The 15,906-nt window shown below is 31.6% G+C and overlaps 1 protein-coding gene across 1 annotated transcript in view; it reads right to left on the bottom strand.

The window, feature by feature from the left end:
* Positions 1-6,952: 6,952 nt before the first annotated feature.
* Positions 6,953-15,906, bottom strand: part of LOC106466078 (homeobox protein HMX2-like) — a 21,042-nt gene continuing 12,088 nt past the window's right edge. The window contains exons 2-4 of the mRNA XM_013926322.1: positions 14,654-14,757; positions 10,082-10,176; positions 6,953-7,169 (exon numbers count right to left, since the gene is read on the bottom strand). Of these exons, the coding sequence (XP_013781776.1) occupies positions 6,953-7,169; positions 10,082-10,176; positions 14,654-14,757 (416 nt within the window). The remainder of the gene's footprint in view (positions 7,170-10,081; positions 10,177-14,653; positions 14,758-15,906) is intronic.

Raw genomic sequence — 15,906 nt, 5'->3', positions numbered from 1 at the left:
GGTAAAGTAGGAAGTTTTATCATACTGCTAGAGATTAATAAATAGTAAACAGATGTAGTAGGAAGTTCTACCATATTGCTAGAGGATAATAAATAGTAAACATGTGTAATGAGAAGTTCTATCCTATTTTTAGAGATTAATAGATAGTAAACAGTTGTAGTGGAAAGCTCTATCATACTGCTAGAGATTAATAAATAATATACAGGTGCAGTCGGAAATTCTATCATATTGCCAAATACCAATAATCAGTAAACAGGTGTATTGGAAACTTCTATAATCCTGCGAGAGAAACATAATTAGTAAACAGATGTAGTGGGAAGTTCTATCATACTGTTAGAGATTAGTAAGTAGTAAACAGGTGCAGTGGGAGGTTCCATCATACTGCTAAAAATTAATAAATAGTAAACAGGTGTATTGGGAAGGTCTATCACACTGCTAGAGACTAATAAATAGTAAACAGGTGTAGTGGGAAGTTCTATCCTATTGTTAGAGACTAATAAGTAGTAAAGAGGTGTAGTGGAACGTTCTATGACACTATTAGAGATTAATAAGTAGTATACAGGTGCAGTGGAAAGTTCTATCATACTGCTAGAGATTAATAAATAATACACAGGTGCAGTGGGAAGTTTTATCATACTGGTAGAGACTAATATATAGTAAACAGGTGTAATGTGGCATGACTTTACAATGCGTAAATTATAACAGAAGGTCTGACTACGTCCCACATGTTCTGATAATGGTAATATTCAACTAATAATCATAATAGCGTAACAAATCTCTACATACGGTTAACTCCACAGGAGGGCTGGCTACATCTCACATATGTTAAAAACGGAATACTTAATTACTCTGTTTTTTGGAATGTAACATAGTTGGAAAAACCGTAGAATGTGAAGTCGTTTTTAAAAGAATTTTTTAGATACCGTATTTCATTAAGAATTCATATTTCAACTAGGAAACCAACACGAAATAAATGTTTGTAATTAACACTTCCAGTTTTCTTCTAAACAGTACCATCTATAAATTTTTAACTACGTATTTTGAATCAGCATTTTAATGAATTCAATTTCTGTCTTTGTTCACATGATGACGTATAGAACTTCTTAAGGAATATTGCCGGTTTATAACCCAATCGTAATGTGTATATAATCCACAGGTAATCTGTACATAATCCACAGGTACTATTCAAATCTGTATGCAATCTACTGTAATGTAAAAAGTATTAACAGTTTCTTAAATCTTAAAAAGAATACTCATCAATTTTTTTCTTTTTTTCAAATGACAGAAAAGTAATTTTATGAGATTGAATTATGTACCATGTTTTGTACAGCTAGCAACATATAGGGATTGTTAAACAAAGCCCTTTAATATATATATATGTTAATTTCGACAAAATCAGTTTGAATCTATAAATCAAATGTGTTCAACTTACCTCTGCATGTTTGCATAAGAAATTACTACACCTATTAAATAACAATAAATGTTTTCATTAACTGAAGCGATCTTTAATAATGGTTATCGGATTTGAAGTGATATTTCTTTCAATGAGAATTATTTAGAGATCTGCTTGAATCAGGATATCTTACAAATAGTAAAATATAAGTTTTAATAGAAGGAGAAGTTAATGTGAATCCCAATGCATCGTTCGATTTATTACTTGTCATTGAGCTATACAGAGTTTTAGGAGATCCGTTCTATATCCGTAACTCTAAACATTGCTGCATGTTCTCGAAATTTTGCAAATTTTAGATAGAATATTTTATGGTATTGTTAAAAGGCCTTTTAATTTAACTGAAGATATTTGACAAAAATATTTTAGTTAATCTTTAACTGATAATACTTGGATGTAGTTGTAATAGGAAATTTGGTTTAATCTTCAGATAATATGGCACTAAACCTGGTTGGAAGAGAAGGTTTTTAACTAAACCTAACTGAAAAAGGTTTGCGTTCGTTTCCTCGCAGGATTGTGGACGTTATTCTTCTAGGATACTTTCATACATCCCTAACTGAGAAAATTGGACCTTGTTACAATAGGCAACTTTTGTTAATATTTAAATAAGTTTATTGGATGTTGTGAAAATATAATCTTCATGATATATTTATTTGTATTCTCTTGAAACTTGGAATCGAATAGCATATAAAATTTTATGATATTTTAAACCTAAAAATGCGATTAAAATGTTATTGTTATGACATATTTGAATCTGATTTCGACATTATTTTGGAAATATTGAAGCTTGTTCTTTCTTGTGAAAAAAAAACACTTTGAATCAGGCAGATCTCAATAAACTTATAGAATAACAGATTATTGAGTAGAAACGTAAAATATAGGCATTCTGACTGTTTAATGAATTTCGATAACAAAATAGAATGAAAACGTTTTCAACGTCAGTTGATCTTAAATATTATAAACCCGATATTTGTGTTGATCCCAAGTAGACAATAATTATAGTTATTTGGCTTAGCAATTGCATTGCGTCTGAAACCGATAGCAGATGAAGAATTAAAGTAAATACTCACATTAAAAGAAAATCCGTTAACATAGGAGAAATTCGAGAATATGAATGCATATACACATACATTATTTTATATTAGTCTACGTGCTTGTGCTTGAAATAATGTATGTGTATATATTAGTCTACGTGCTTGAAATAATGTATGTGTATGTAGACTAATATATACACATACATTATTCCAAGCACGTAGACTAATATATACACATACGTTATTTCAATCGGGTAAACTAATATATACACATACACAGCTATTAACACTACAAAATCTAATTGCAGTGCCATTATCGGTAGATTTTACCTGGCAAGAGGAATTATATTCCTTCTTTATCTTAATCTTAAGATGAGATTTTCAAAGAGAAAGAGATAGATTGGTTTACATAAACTGATCGAGTGTAACACGTTCATTACTTTTTGACAAATGCGCAACAAGCACTGCTCCATAGCACTTATTGTGTTAATTCTGCAGGTTCAAAGAGACTAAGGAGAGAAACACAAACAGTAGAGTATTTTAACGTATTAATTAATTAGTATAATATTTGTCTAGAATAAAAACTAAATTTAGTACAAATATTTGTGATATATATATAGAATCAAACATAGGGCACTGTTCTGGGTTCATATTAGTTAGTGTTTTTTTTACAAGAATGCATGTCACTGACAACATAAAACATACAAAAAATATTAGAATTATATCTATACACAAAGTAATTTATCACTCTTGTGTGTTATAATTTAATAATTACAAAAAATATGGAAAATAATCTAAGGGAAATCAAATTTTAGTGTCATGGAGAAAGAAGGTCTCAAAAAACACCGAATGCAAATTTATTAGATTTAAATAGTTCGAAATAACTCCATTAGATGCCAGCACATACTCATATTAGAACAAATGGAAAATGAAGAGCAAAATTCACTGGTATTACTAATAACGTAAAACTTCTTAATCATGTTCACAAATAACGAAAGTCTGTTTAAATTACAGGCAGTGTGAGAACCCGAGACTTTGCAAGAAGTTTGATTATAACCAAGAGAATATGTGTCTTCTCATTTTAGGGTAAGGACTACTGATCAAGAAACGGAAGGTTGTATAACGGGAAACATTTTCCTGAGCATGTTGTTTCAGCAACTAAATTTTGATATACAAGTGACAACTTTTCTGTAGCGAATGTGAAATATTTTCTTGATGTCAAACGTTCAGATAAACCTAGTGGAAGCAAGACTGTTTTATTTTACACAAAGTTTAATCTTTTAAACATAATATATGATACTAAAGAACATTTATATTTATCGATTCTATTGTCTTTCACGAACAAGAAGATGGACATCGTGCCGCTGGTGAAGAGGGTTGTCATAAGGACGTCTAGTCTACAAGGTTTACTCTTCAGTCCAAAATCCTGGAAGATTCCAGAGAAAACAACCAGATGGACTGTTTGGTTGCTCTAATGAAAAACATAATGTTGTTCAGTTTTAGATTTTTTTGATGGTAAGAACAGCCTCATTTATGGTCAATACAACACTACTGGTTATTGTCTAATGAAATGGACCACCCAGAAAGAACCGAATGAGAAATACATGCATCTAAACTGTATATAAAAGACTGTGTAATAGTTTAGGGGGTTGTTGATGTGTACTATTGTGTAACGTCCATCGGGGGCGTTACAGTTCTACTGTAAAACACCTCCTATATCATCGTCACCTTTTAATTATTGAACTAGGTTAAATAGAAAGAAAAACTTGTTATATTTACGTTAGTTATACAACACGGAGATTTCTAGTGTTCCAAACAAATAACTGTAATAATTATTCTCAATTTTGTCTTATTCGAAAAATAAAAGGAATTTTCTACGTTCGCAAGAAACATTGTATTTGTCAACTTTATAACATTAAGCAAATAGAGATCGATTTGTATCAAAACTAGTATTATTATAATTATTGTTCTGTCTACCACAAACATTTAGTATTATTATGAGATTTACTACAGAAATAGCTGTTGCCATTACACTGAATTAGCCAAACTTATTACTTCGTTAATATTTAGTTAAGTTTTATGCTTCGATGATAACTTAATATTAATTGTCAGTTTTAAAACATTCCTTAAATATAGACAGCATGATGCTCTGTTTTTGTTTTAATTTATACCTGCTTTAAAGTGAGTCAATATTGGAATTAAAACCAGTTAAAAAAAAGCTTATATTTAGAACTGAAATAAGACCGTTCTGTTTACAATTATATGAGATAGAAGTTAAGTATGGTATGTGTGATGTTTACAAAGTAACAACCATTTGATTTTCTCAGCTTTTTAATACTTATTGCACATTGATGTTTATGTCAAATGATTATCTATTAATATGAAAATAATTACCTTACAGTTATGTGTAACTTATGCATAAAATTTCTTTAGGCAACAAATTCGGTATATAATTTAAAAAAAACACTTTTTTTAGGTGATGGAGACAAATACTTTAAAGATTCTGGAAATTTTCAATGTAAAAAAATTTTTAGTTAAAGGTTTTTTTTCATCGCGTCTTGTGAAGTTTTGTTTATACAAAGTAACTCTTGAGGCACTAGAAACGTGGGGACATCTATTATCGACAGACATGTGTCCCTTATTACCTTATGGTCGCTAGTTATCCAGCATTTCACCTCTAAACGAAGAAAAAGGAACAATTTATTGAACTTGGGAAGTGTGATGCATCAATAGAATAACTAATCGATTCTACAAATCAGTTTAATATTTTTTGACATATGTTTAAGCCATTTATCACACAAGCAAAATGTCATAACTTAAGAAACAAAACGTGGGAAAAGAACCTTGCAAATTTTCTCTTCAAGCTTTTAATGTAACGAATTTCTTTTCTTTTTTATTTTTACCTTTGTCTTAAAATACCTAGATCAAGATATGTAAATTCACAGAAGTTCTTGATGAACAAATAAACTTTCGATTTCTTGTATAGAAGGATAATTTCTGTAAATATGTCTTTAACATTTAGACCAGAGGATTTACATAAGAATTTCCTTTTATCACATTTAATTCACGATCAGATTTAACAACCAGAAAATTTTGAGTAACAGTAATACATAGATTACAAAGATCTTTTTTCTATAACAAACAGGTTCTAAACTCTTAGACTCAGTTATAACGAGTTCTTATAAAGCGGGCTAACGTTCATTAACATGAAAGAAACTTAGTTTGTTAACAGTACTATTATATGTATGTATAACAAACTTCATGTAATTGACCTCGTCTCAAAATCTAAATAGCTAAATAGACTTCGTCATTAAGTAAAAATCACTGTTATTATTGCAAGTTATTTAAAACATTAAAACATAGAGAGATATGAGTTTAAGATTTGGGTTGGTTCAGGTTTACCTATAACTGAAAGGACCAGCTTTCCAATATCTTCGATCAACGAAAAATAATTTCAGATATAAACGACAATAAAAGTTTAAGTAATAATGAGTCAAATTGACCATCTTGTATCGTAAACTGTCTTTATTGTGTATTGTAAACTTTCTTCACCTTGTTTTGTAAAGCTGTCTCCAGCTAGAAAGGATTTGTTTGTAGTTTCATTTATGCTTGAAATTGTTGTAGGTTTTAGCGAATATTTTTCATGATTTTTGTTTTAAACAAATAAAAAAATAATTAAGCTATTTAAGTATTATTATTCTTAACTTTGTTTAACGCAATCTGGAATTTATTACGAGACATTTCTATAAATGTAAATATAATCACGACATATATCTCCAGAAGTGTTGTTTGATTGTATCGTATATAGAGGATATGATATTTTCTGTCCTTATGGTATTTGGATTTTACTTAAGAAACTTAAGCCTAAAATATATTGCTATTAAAAAAGTACTTCGTTAGACTTAATTTAATAAAAATCAGTTTCATATATAACAAAATGAAGCACAAAACAAAAAGAAAATAAAGCTAAAGCCACCTACAGTACTTTTGTTTCCTTTATAATTAAAGTTACATGGACTCAGAACCTTTTTTTTTCACGTATACTTTAATATTATAAACCTCGGTTCTTTATCCGGGGAAAGACAAACACGATGAGAGAAAGAGTTTCACTTCTGGAATTTGTCTACATTATAAAGGTGTCGCTTCTATTCACCGACAAACAATACAAATATTTCTTGATGGTTAGAAAAGTACCTTTTACTTTCACAATAGAATAAAATTGTTTGAACGACACCAAATGATGTGTTGTTACAACACTGATCAATGCTAACTGACAAACACGTTTGTAGTATAAGAATCAAGGATTTCCATCGCTCACATCAAATCGTCTGACGTTTTGATAACGTTACCATTTTTATTCGAAAGTCTGATCTGTAGTAGTCATTGAGAAGTTGAAAGCCCCAATAATACATTAATATATATATGTACACATTCATGAGTATGTTCACTTTCGCTTGTTCTTCTTAAGTTAATTCTTTTCTTTTCCCTGTTCTGACACTGAAGAATCCCTTCCACAGACCAGACCCAGGGCGGAAGTAGGCTCGTCCGACGCCAGTAGAGGTCCTATACCTGCGGAGCCCAGAAAAGGACTAAAGGCGTGACTTGCTGTTAAGAACGGTGCTGGCCAGAGTCCTTGTCGTTGGGCCACCTTCATACGAGCGGTCATCTGTTTCTTCCATTTCGTTCTAGTTTGAAAATCGATACAAGAGAACATATATCTTGACATTTCTAATTAAAGGATAGACCAATAAAATCAAACTATTTCATGACAAAATAATTATAATCCTGGCATCACTATAATAATATTACGTATGAAACAATAAGAATTTCCAGGAATGTGAGGGTTTTCAAGATGTGAGGATAGACCGAATAATATAACACAGGAATGTGTGTGTGGTGGAGAGTTTCAAGATGTAAGGATAGAGTAAATTATAAACACAGGAATGTGAGGGTTTTCAGGATGTGAGGATAGACCGAATAATAAAACACAGGAATGTGTGTGGTGGAGAGTTTCAAGATGTAAGGATAGAGTGAATTATAAACACAGGAATGTGAGGGTTTTCAGGATGTGAGGATAGACCGAATAATAAAACACAGGAATGTGTGTGGTGGAGAGTTTCAAGATGTAAGGATAGAGTGAATTATAAACACAGGAATGTGAGGGTTTTCAGAATGTAGGGTAGACTGAATTATAAACACAGAAATGTGAGAGTTTTCAGAATGTGAGGGCAGACTGAATTAAAAAAAAACAGAAATTTGTGTTGTTGTTGTTTTTTTTTTCAGGATGTGAGGATAGCCTTAATTACAAAACACAGGAATATGGGCGGTTTTCAGGATGTGAAGATAGCCTGAATCGGAAAACAATAACATCATCTTTATTCTGTCTGATTATTACTTGAACTTAATGCTCATAGATCTGAAGAAAAATGTAATTGTTTATTTGGTCAATGTAACATTAAAGAGCCTGTCGGACTACTCTATTTAAATATCAAAATGTTGTATAAAATCTCTGAACCATATCCACACAATGCCTAAAATTGTCAATTATAATAATTAGTTTAGCAGCAGGGGCTATTTGAAGGGACTTGCAAAGCTCTACAAACCATATTTGTTCCATATTGTAACGCTCCCCGGAGGGTGCTGAGCATTATTTTACGTATTTGTTTATTTGTACTTTAGCACAAAGCTACACAGTGGGCTATCTGTGTTCTGCCCACCATGGGTATCGAAACCAAGTTTTTAGCGTTGTAAGTCCGCAGACATGCCGCTATGCCACTGGGGGGGGGGAGCACGTATTTATTTTGTCGATTTGCGTTTTGGGATGCAAAAGTCGATTTTTGGGCATAATAAAAATGTTAGTAAGATCATACATACTTTGTTATATCAGATGTTTATGAAACTTTTATCTAATGATGCTAAAATCTACATTATATTGTAGCGTCCATTGTTATAAATAAATGACGTACATTTTAGAGAGGTTTATGGTTCTACAGTTCTTCGGTACTTACATGCAGATATACAACTGTATGAAATTCAGTTTTCAATTGCACATTGAACTTTTTAAACTACACAAAACTACATGGTAAAACAGCTCCTGTTTAACAGTGATATGATTTTAACATAAGTAGTAAAATAATTATCATATAGACAATGCTATGATATTCTAAAAGGTAATAATATGTTTATCAACAACAATAATATCATATTTACAGAGGTAATAATATAATGATCTTACGAGCGATATAAAATTTTAAACAGCTTTGTGTGGGATAATAAAGTTATTTCTGTAGAACGTTTCGTCTCTAACAGTAATCATATTCCACTGTTAGAGACGAAACAGAAATAACTATTATCCCACAATTAGCTGTTTTAAAACTTCATATGACATTTACATGGGAAGTAACATGATTATTACCTGGACAGTCATGTTATTTTTAATCATTGATTTTTACAGAGAAATTGATAAGATTTTGACATTATAACAACGAGCTTTCATAGTTGAAGTTTTAAGGTGAAATTAAATTGGAAGTGAGCCAATATTTTGCGGGCCTTTTAAGTGAGCGATGTTTAAAAAAATATGTTTGTTTGTTTTGAATTTCGCGCAAAGCTGCACGAGAGCTATCTGCGCTAGCCGTCCCTAATTTAGCAGAGGAAAGGCAGCTAGTCATCACCAGCCACCGCCAACTCTTGGGCTACTCTTTTACCAACGAATAGTGGGATTGACCGTCACATTATAACGCCCCACACACCTGAAAGAGCGAGCATGTTTGGTAGACTGCGAGTCGAGCTCCTTAACCACCTGGCCATGCCGGGCTCTAAAAAAATATGTTTCATTCACCAGTACAAAATAAGTTTCATGCAAAAAGAAATGAGCCAAGAAACAAATTATAGAAGGAATTTTTCCAGTTTATCGTTATTTAATTAAGTGCTGCTTGTATTTGTTATATTTCATTATTTAATGTTAACTTAATCTTTATAAGCTACTATTTTATTCCATTTTCTTTGTTGAATTGTTTATCTATAATTGTTTAAGATATTACATTATTTTTCTCATTGAATTAGTAATGTGTTTTTATAAAGTTTACAGGATTTTATGACCAGAAACTAAAAGGACATTTATCTAACACTTAACTTTGTCAGAAATAATCCAAAACAGTGTTCTTGTAGTAATAACAAAACTACACGAAGAAGGATATCATCGCTTTCAGAGTTAGGTGTGAACTAAAAGGTTTTCAGTATATCGGTTTCACGAAGCTAGGTGTGAACTGAAAGGTTTTCAGTATATCGGTTTCACGGAGTTGTGTGTGAATTAAAAGGTTTCAGTATATAGGTTTCACGGAGTTAGGTGTGAATTAAAATGTTTCAGTATATAGGTTTCACGGAGTTGTGTGTGAATTAAAAGGTTTCAGTATATAGGTTTCACGGAGTTAGGTGTGAACTAAAATGTTTCAGTATATAGGTTTCATGGAGTTATGTGTGAATTAAAAGGTTTCAGTATATCGGTTTCACAGAGTTGTGTGTGAATTAAAAGGTTTCAGTATATAGGTTTCACGGAGTTAGGTGTGAACTAAAAGGTTATTATTTTACCTCTCCTTACCTGCGGTTCTGGAACCAAGTTTTTATCTGAACCTCGGTGAGACTCAAAGCTGCTGATAATTCCATTCTTTTATTAACACTAAGGTACTTGTCAACCTAGTCCGAAATAATAAAACATCAGTATCAATGTACCTATAAAGTTAATGTCTGAAGAGAGAGAGATTAAGGTACTTACCAAAGAATCTGAAATATAAAAGTAAATAACGATAAACATACATGAAAACAGTGTTTGTAGAGACATAAAGGTACTTGTCAAACTAGTCCAAAATATAAAAAATCAATATCAATCGATCTTTACAGGTAAAATATCTGTGGAAACACGTTGGTACTTGTCAAGATTGTTTGAAATATATAAAATTAATACACAACGATAATGTCTGTTCAAATATAAAGATACTTGTCAAACTGGACTGAAATATAAAAAGCCGTTAACAATAGATCTTTATAAAGATAATGTGTTTAGAAACACTGATTTACTTGTCAGACTGGTATGAAATAAAAAAGTAAATAATAATATTTAAAATATTGTCTGTAGAGACACAGAGAAGCTATATTGAAATACAAAAAATCAATAACAGTCAAATCTTGTAAGCTATGTATTTAATGCAATTTATTTGTCAACTAGAGGGAGCTGCGAGTCATGATGATGATGATATTAAGGTCGGATAGGTATAGGACATTTTAAGGAATTTGACGTCAGACTTTCTATTACATTCGAGAGTCATTATAAGAGTGAATTGGTCAGTGTTTTATGTTTGTTTTTATCGGGGGAGGGTTGTTTCAGCCATGAAGTGGTACAAGTAAATTCATTCATTACGCTAGTGTAGTGCAGTTAACGTAATTTGTAAATGTGCCCTACAACTGTGTACAATGAAGGCAGTTTGTGAAAAGAAAAAAAAGAGAAAGCGTTAAGAAACAAGTTTTATGATTGTTTGCTAAAGTTCGGGTAAAGCTACTTGAGGAATAGCTGTGCTAGCCGTCCCTAGTTTTGAAGTGATAGACTAAGGGAAGAGCATTTAGTCAACATCGTGCATCCCAACTAACAATAAGCAGTAGGATTGCCCATCATATTATAACACTCCCACATCTGAAAAATGAATATGTTCGTTGGCGGGATTGGAGCTCGAGACCTGTAGATTACAAAACCAGTACACTAACCACCAGGCCCTGCTAGGAAGAAATAACTTAAATTGTTATCGTTTTTATGGAAAACAGCATTGGATTATTTCTCATGGTAATTTAAGAAAACCCGGCATCAAATAACAACATTACAACCCTGGTGTAACAAGTAGGGATTATTTTGGGATAAATAAAATAGAACTTTGGTTAAACTTCAACTATATGAAAGAAGAACATGACCATAAGGGCACAAACTGAGATAAAAAACCTGCTAAACAAGATCAAACAACAGAAAAAGAACAAACAGAAAAAGACAGAGCATTTAAAGAAGACAAAGAAGAACTGGACAGAAAATTAGAGGAAATAGATAAACAATTAAAAGAGGAACAGAAACAACGAAACCAAAAAGTAGAAGAAAGAGGTTTGAAAAATGAAATATGACCAAAAAGAAATTAACAGGACATTGTAAGATGATCAAGAGGTTATAAAAGGAATTAGAAAAATAAAGAGACGTACTATTTAAAAATCAAAAATCAATCTGATTGAAGACAAGATCTATGAGAGGATTGGAGATATACAGGGTAATTACAACAATAAGATTTAAGAAATATTGAAAAGCTATGGCAAAATTGAAGTAAAGAAAAGTATTAATGAGTTAGAAAAGAAATTAGAGACAGAATATAAAAAATGAAAGATTAAACTAGCCACGTATCTTTCTGTATCCGCTCAAGAGTTCCAACCAAAAACACAATCTACTACCATATATAGTATATGATAGCTTAACTGGTCTACACTTATAACCATTACTGCTGTGCCACTTGTTAATGAAGGAAGTTTTGGACCACTCCAACCATGACACTACCAAATCCAATTTCAAGATTTAGCTAACAGGTTCACTGGCCAATAATGAAACCAATGTACTATGGTGGAAAGCTACCATGGGAGTCATACCAGGCTCAGTTCGAAATCATTTCCATAGTGAACGGGTGGAGTAGTGAACAACAAAAGGACCAGCTTTGACAACATTATGTAACCTTCCAGCTGAGAGCTGTAACAGCTATAAAACATTGGTAGCTGCATTGATCAACAGGTTAGTAGTGTTGTACTAGAAAGAAGCATTCAGAGCCAAGTTCTGTAACACGGTACGGAGGAAAGAAGAGACCTTAGCTGGACTTGCAGAAGATTTGGAAAGGATTGCCCTATTATCTTAGCTAGGTGCCTCTCGTGAAATGGTGGATTCGTGCAAGTGACAAATTTATAGCAGCCGAAGATATGAGGATCAGGTTAAAGATGTCTTTAAAGAAATATTTGCAGTTGACGATGGAATTTGAGTTCTTTTAAGCTGCAGGTGAACTACTAACGGCGTCATCTGGAAGTTACGTGAATATTAGTGAAAAATAAGAATTAGTTAGACAACTAGTTAAACAGAACTATTTTAAGTATAACTTTAAGGGGCATATTGCCAGGAACTGCAATCAAAGATACCAAAGAGAGGTAATTGTTTTGAATCTAGCTATTAAAGAAGAGAATATAGGAAACCAACAACTAAAACAACACATAGAGCTAACGAAACATCAAGAAAACAAGATTTAGTTGGATTTATAGGATTGCTCAAGGGACTTCACAAGCAAAGACAGGAGCAGTGTTGTAAGCTATATTTTTCATGTTGTAATTTGTTTCTTAGCTGGAGGTAAGAATGATGACGTTAACAATAAGTACGCCAAGAACATTCTAAAGGATTTGATGACATAAATAAAGTGTCAGTAAAGGATCAAGAATATAGCCGAGGAGAATAAAGTGTCAGTAAAGGATCAAGAATATAGCCGAGGAGATAGTTAAGAAGAGTTTGTTTCTCGTCGGTAGAATGAATCTGTTCTTTTTTGTTGTTTGTTTAAGCCGTGAAGTGCTACAAGTAAGTTTATTGGTTTAGCATTTGTAAACGTGACTGTGGACAGTGAAGGCAGTTTGTTGAAACGTTAAGGAAGAAATAAATTAATTTGTTATCGTTTGTGTGAACTGGACTCTGAATTATTTCCGCTAGATAATTTTAAAGAATCCGCCAAAGAAAGAGCAACTTTACAATACAAATATAATATCTGCAGAGACACAAAAGTACTTTTCAACTCATTGTGATACATAGAAGAATCAATAACAATAGACCTATACAAAAGAAAAAATGCTTAGAAACACCAAGGTAATTACAGTTGTCAAAACGCGTCTTTAATACAAACAATCAACAACAATAGACCAAAACAAATACATTGTACTTAGAAATGTAATCTGAAATAAAAAATCTGTATCAATACAGTTATAATGCCTGTAAATTTAGGGTAATTGCTATATGTATTTTTGTAGGTTTATCTATTGTTTAATAGGCTTCAATAGATTGTTGGTAAAATGAAAGTTCTCTAAAAAGATTGAAGAGTGAAAAAACTATTCAATAAATGTTTTGTAAATTCAGAAAATTTGAAATAGATAATAATGATCTTGTTCAATGTAAGACTGAAACACAAGGTAAGAATTACAATTATGAACGATTACTTATGAAAGAAGTAATACATAGTTTTGTCACAACTCTGCATATGAATGGTTGGTAGGGAATATTAAATTTCTAAAGTTCAGCGAAACAGTCATGAAAACTTTAGGGGTGAGACCCATCAGAATGTACTTAATCACTTGCAATTATTTCGTTTTTTGAAGAAACCCAGCGGTGACTATTGTAAAAGATTTTTATAAAATACAAACTCACAGAAACAAATAATCAATAGAATATATTTGAAAATATTAGTACGGAAAGGAAAAACAAGGACCATTAGAAGCTGTTCTCACCATTTATCACTAAACAACAATATTCTTTTAAAGTCATTGCTATAACTAAGTTCAAGGTGAAAGTAAACTATACAAAATTGAGAGTGTTCTTAAACTATCTCACAGTAAACTGAATCGATAAATATAACAAGTTAGTTAACTAATCGTGTAAATATCATACAAAATACATACCATGGACGTCACTCACTATATAATATGCAGTAAAGTTACTATGGACGTCACTAAATATTGTAAACACACTATACAATATACAGTAAAATTACTATGGACGTCATTAAATATTGTAAATAAATTGTGCAATACACATAAAAGTTACTATGGACGTCACTGAATATTGTAAACATACACCGTACAATACACAGTAAAGTTACTGTGAACGTCACTAAATAACTTCTAACTAGCTCAAATACGTTATCAAGAGTATGGAGAGATTTATTAAAATCTTGGTAAAGACTTTAAACCTTCTAACAAATTAATGTATTTTAAAAGCAAATGTCTTAGCTTGTGAAATTTTTGGGTGGTTAAAATAAAATTATGTCAGTACTTTACGTTTCTGATAATATGGTTGTAGAATAATAAAATTAAGTTTTCTTTTGAATTGACTATCTGAAAATAAGAAGATAACCTTAAACTCCGCCTCTAGTCTCTCCAGCTGTTTAGCACTGTAGGCCTGGCGTGGTTTTCGTTCTACTCCCGGTTTACGCGGACGTCGCCCTGATGGCTTTGGAGCTAATAAAACAAAATAGAAGCTTATATTTTAATAGAAACATTCTAATGAAATATTGCGACATCTATGTCCAATTTTCAATACCAGAATATAAAGCTATAATTTTCTCAAATATAAAAGATTAAGGAAAGTGTTTGCAAATCGAAGACTAAAAAGTTCTGTTATTCGAGTATTACTAAATCTGTCTTCAAACAAGTCCTTGAACCAAGGGTGTTAATTATTACTAAATTTGTCTTCCAACTAGTCCTTGAACCAAAGGCGTTATAAACAAATAAAATAACGACATTATAACTAAATATGTCTTCAAAAAGAGTCATTGAACCAAGGGCGTTATAAACAAATAAAATAAAGAGGATATTACTATTTCTGTCTTCCAACTAGTCTTTGAACTAAGGGTGCTGTAAACAAGTAAAATAAAGAGATTATTACTACATCTGTCTTCAAACTAGTGCTTGAAATAATGTCATTCCACTGCTTAATATATATATAAATATGTAGAGTTCAGAGTCAAACTGAAAATAAAGTTATACTTGTCTGGGTCATGATAGTTATACATCATTATATTCAGGAAAAACTGGAAAAAAAGTTATATATATCAGGTGATAAAATATTATAAGCCTTGGCTTTTATCCAAAGACAGAATGTTTAACCTCTAGAGAAAATTGTATATGCTATGCTTAACCTGAAGACAAAAAATCTTAGGTACATATTACCAGGTAGATGAACATTTGTAAAAAATCTCTAGTTGAGTGAAACAAAAAGGTAAATTAAGTTCCAGAATCAGACTGAAAACGTATAATTTTTCCAGCCTCGTAGCTAACGGTGTTACCGTGTTGTTAAATACGATGTGAACTAGAAGGTTATTTATCATCCGTTTACGTTTGTTGTTAATGGTGTTGCTTTCTTACTGGATGTGATGTGAACTAAAAGGTTATTTATCATCTGTGTTGCTTTCTTATTGGATGTGATGTGAACTAAAAGGTTATTTATCATCTGTGTTGCTTTCTTATTGGATGTGATGTAAACTAAAAGGTTATTTATCATCTGTGTTGCTTTCTTATTGGATGTGATATAAACTAAAAGGTTATTTATCATCTGTGTTGCTTTCTTATTGGATGTGATATAAACTAAAAGGTTATTTATCATCTGTG

Source organism: Limulus polyphemus, unplaced genomic scaffold (assembly GCF_000517525.1).
Source record: "Limulus polyphemus unplaced genomic scaffold, Limulus_polyphemus-2.1.2 Scaffold2144, whole genome shotgun sequence".
Classification (NCBI taxonomy): Eukaryota; Metazoa; Arthropoda; class Merostomata; order Xiphosura; family Limulidae; genus Limulus; species Limulus polyphemus.
This window is presented reverse-complemented; position numbering and strand designations above follow the sequence as displayed.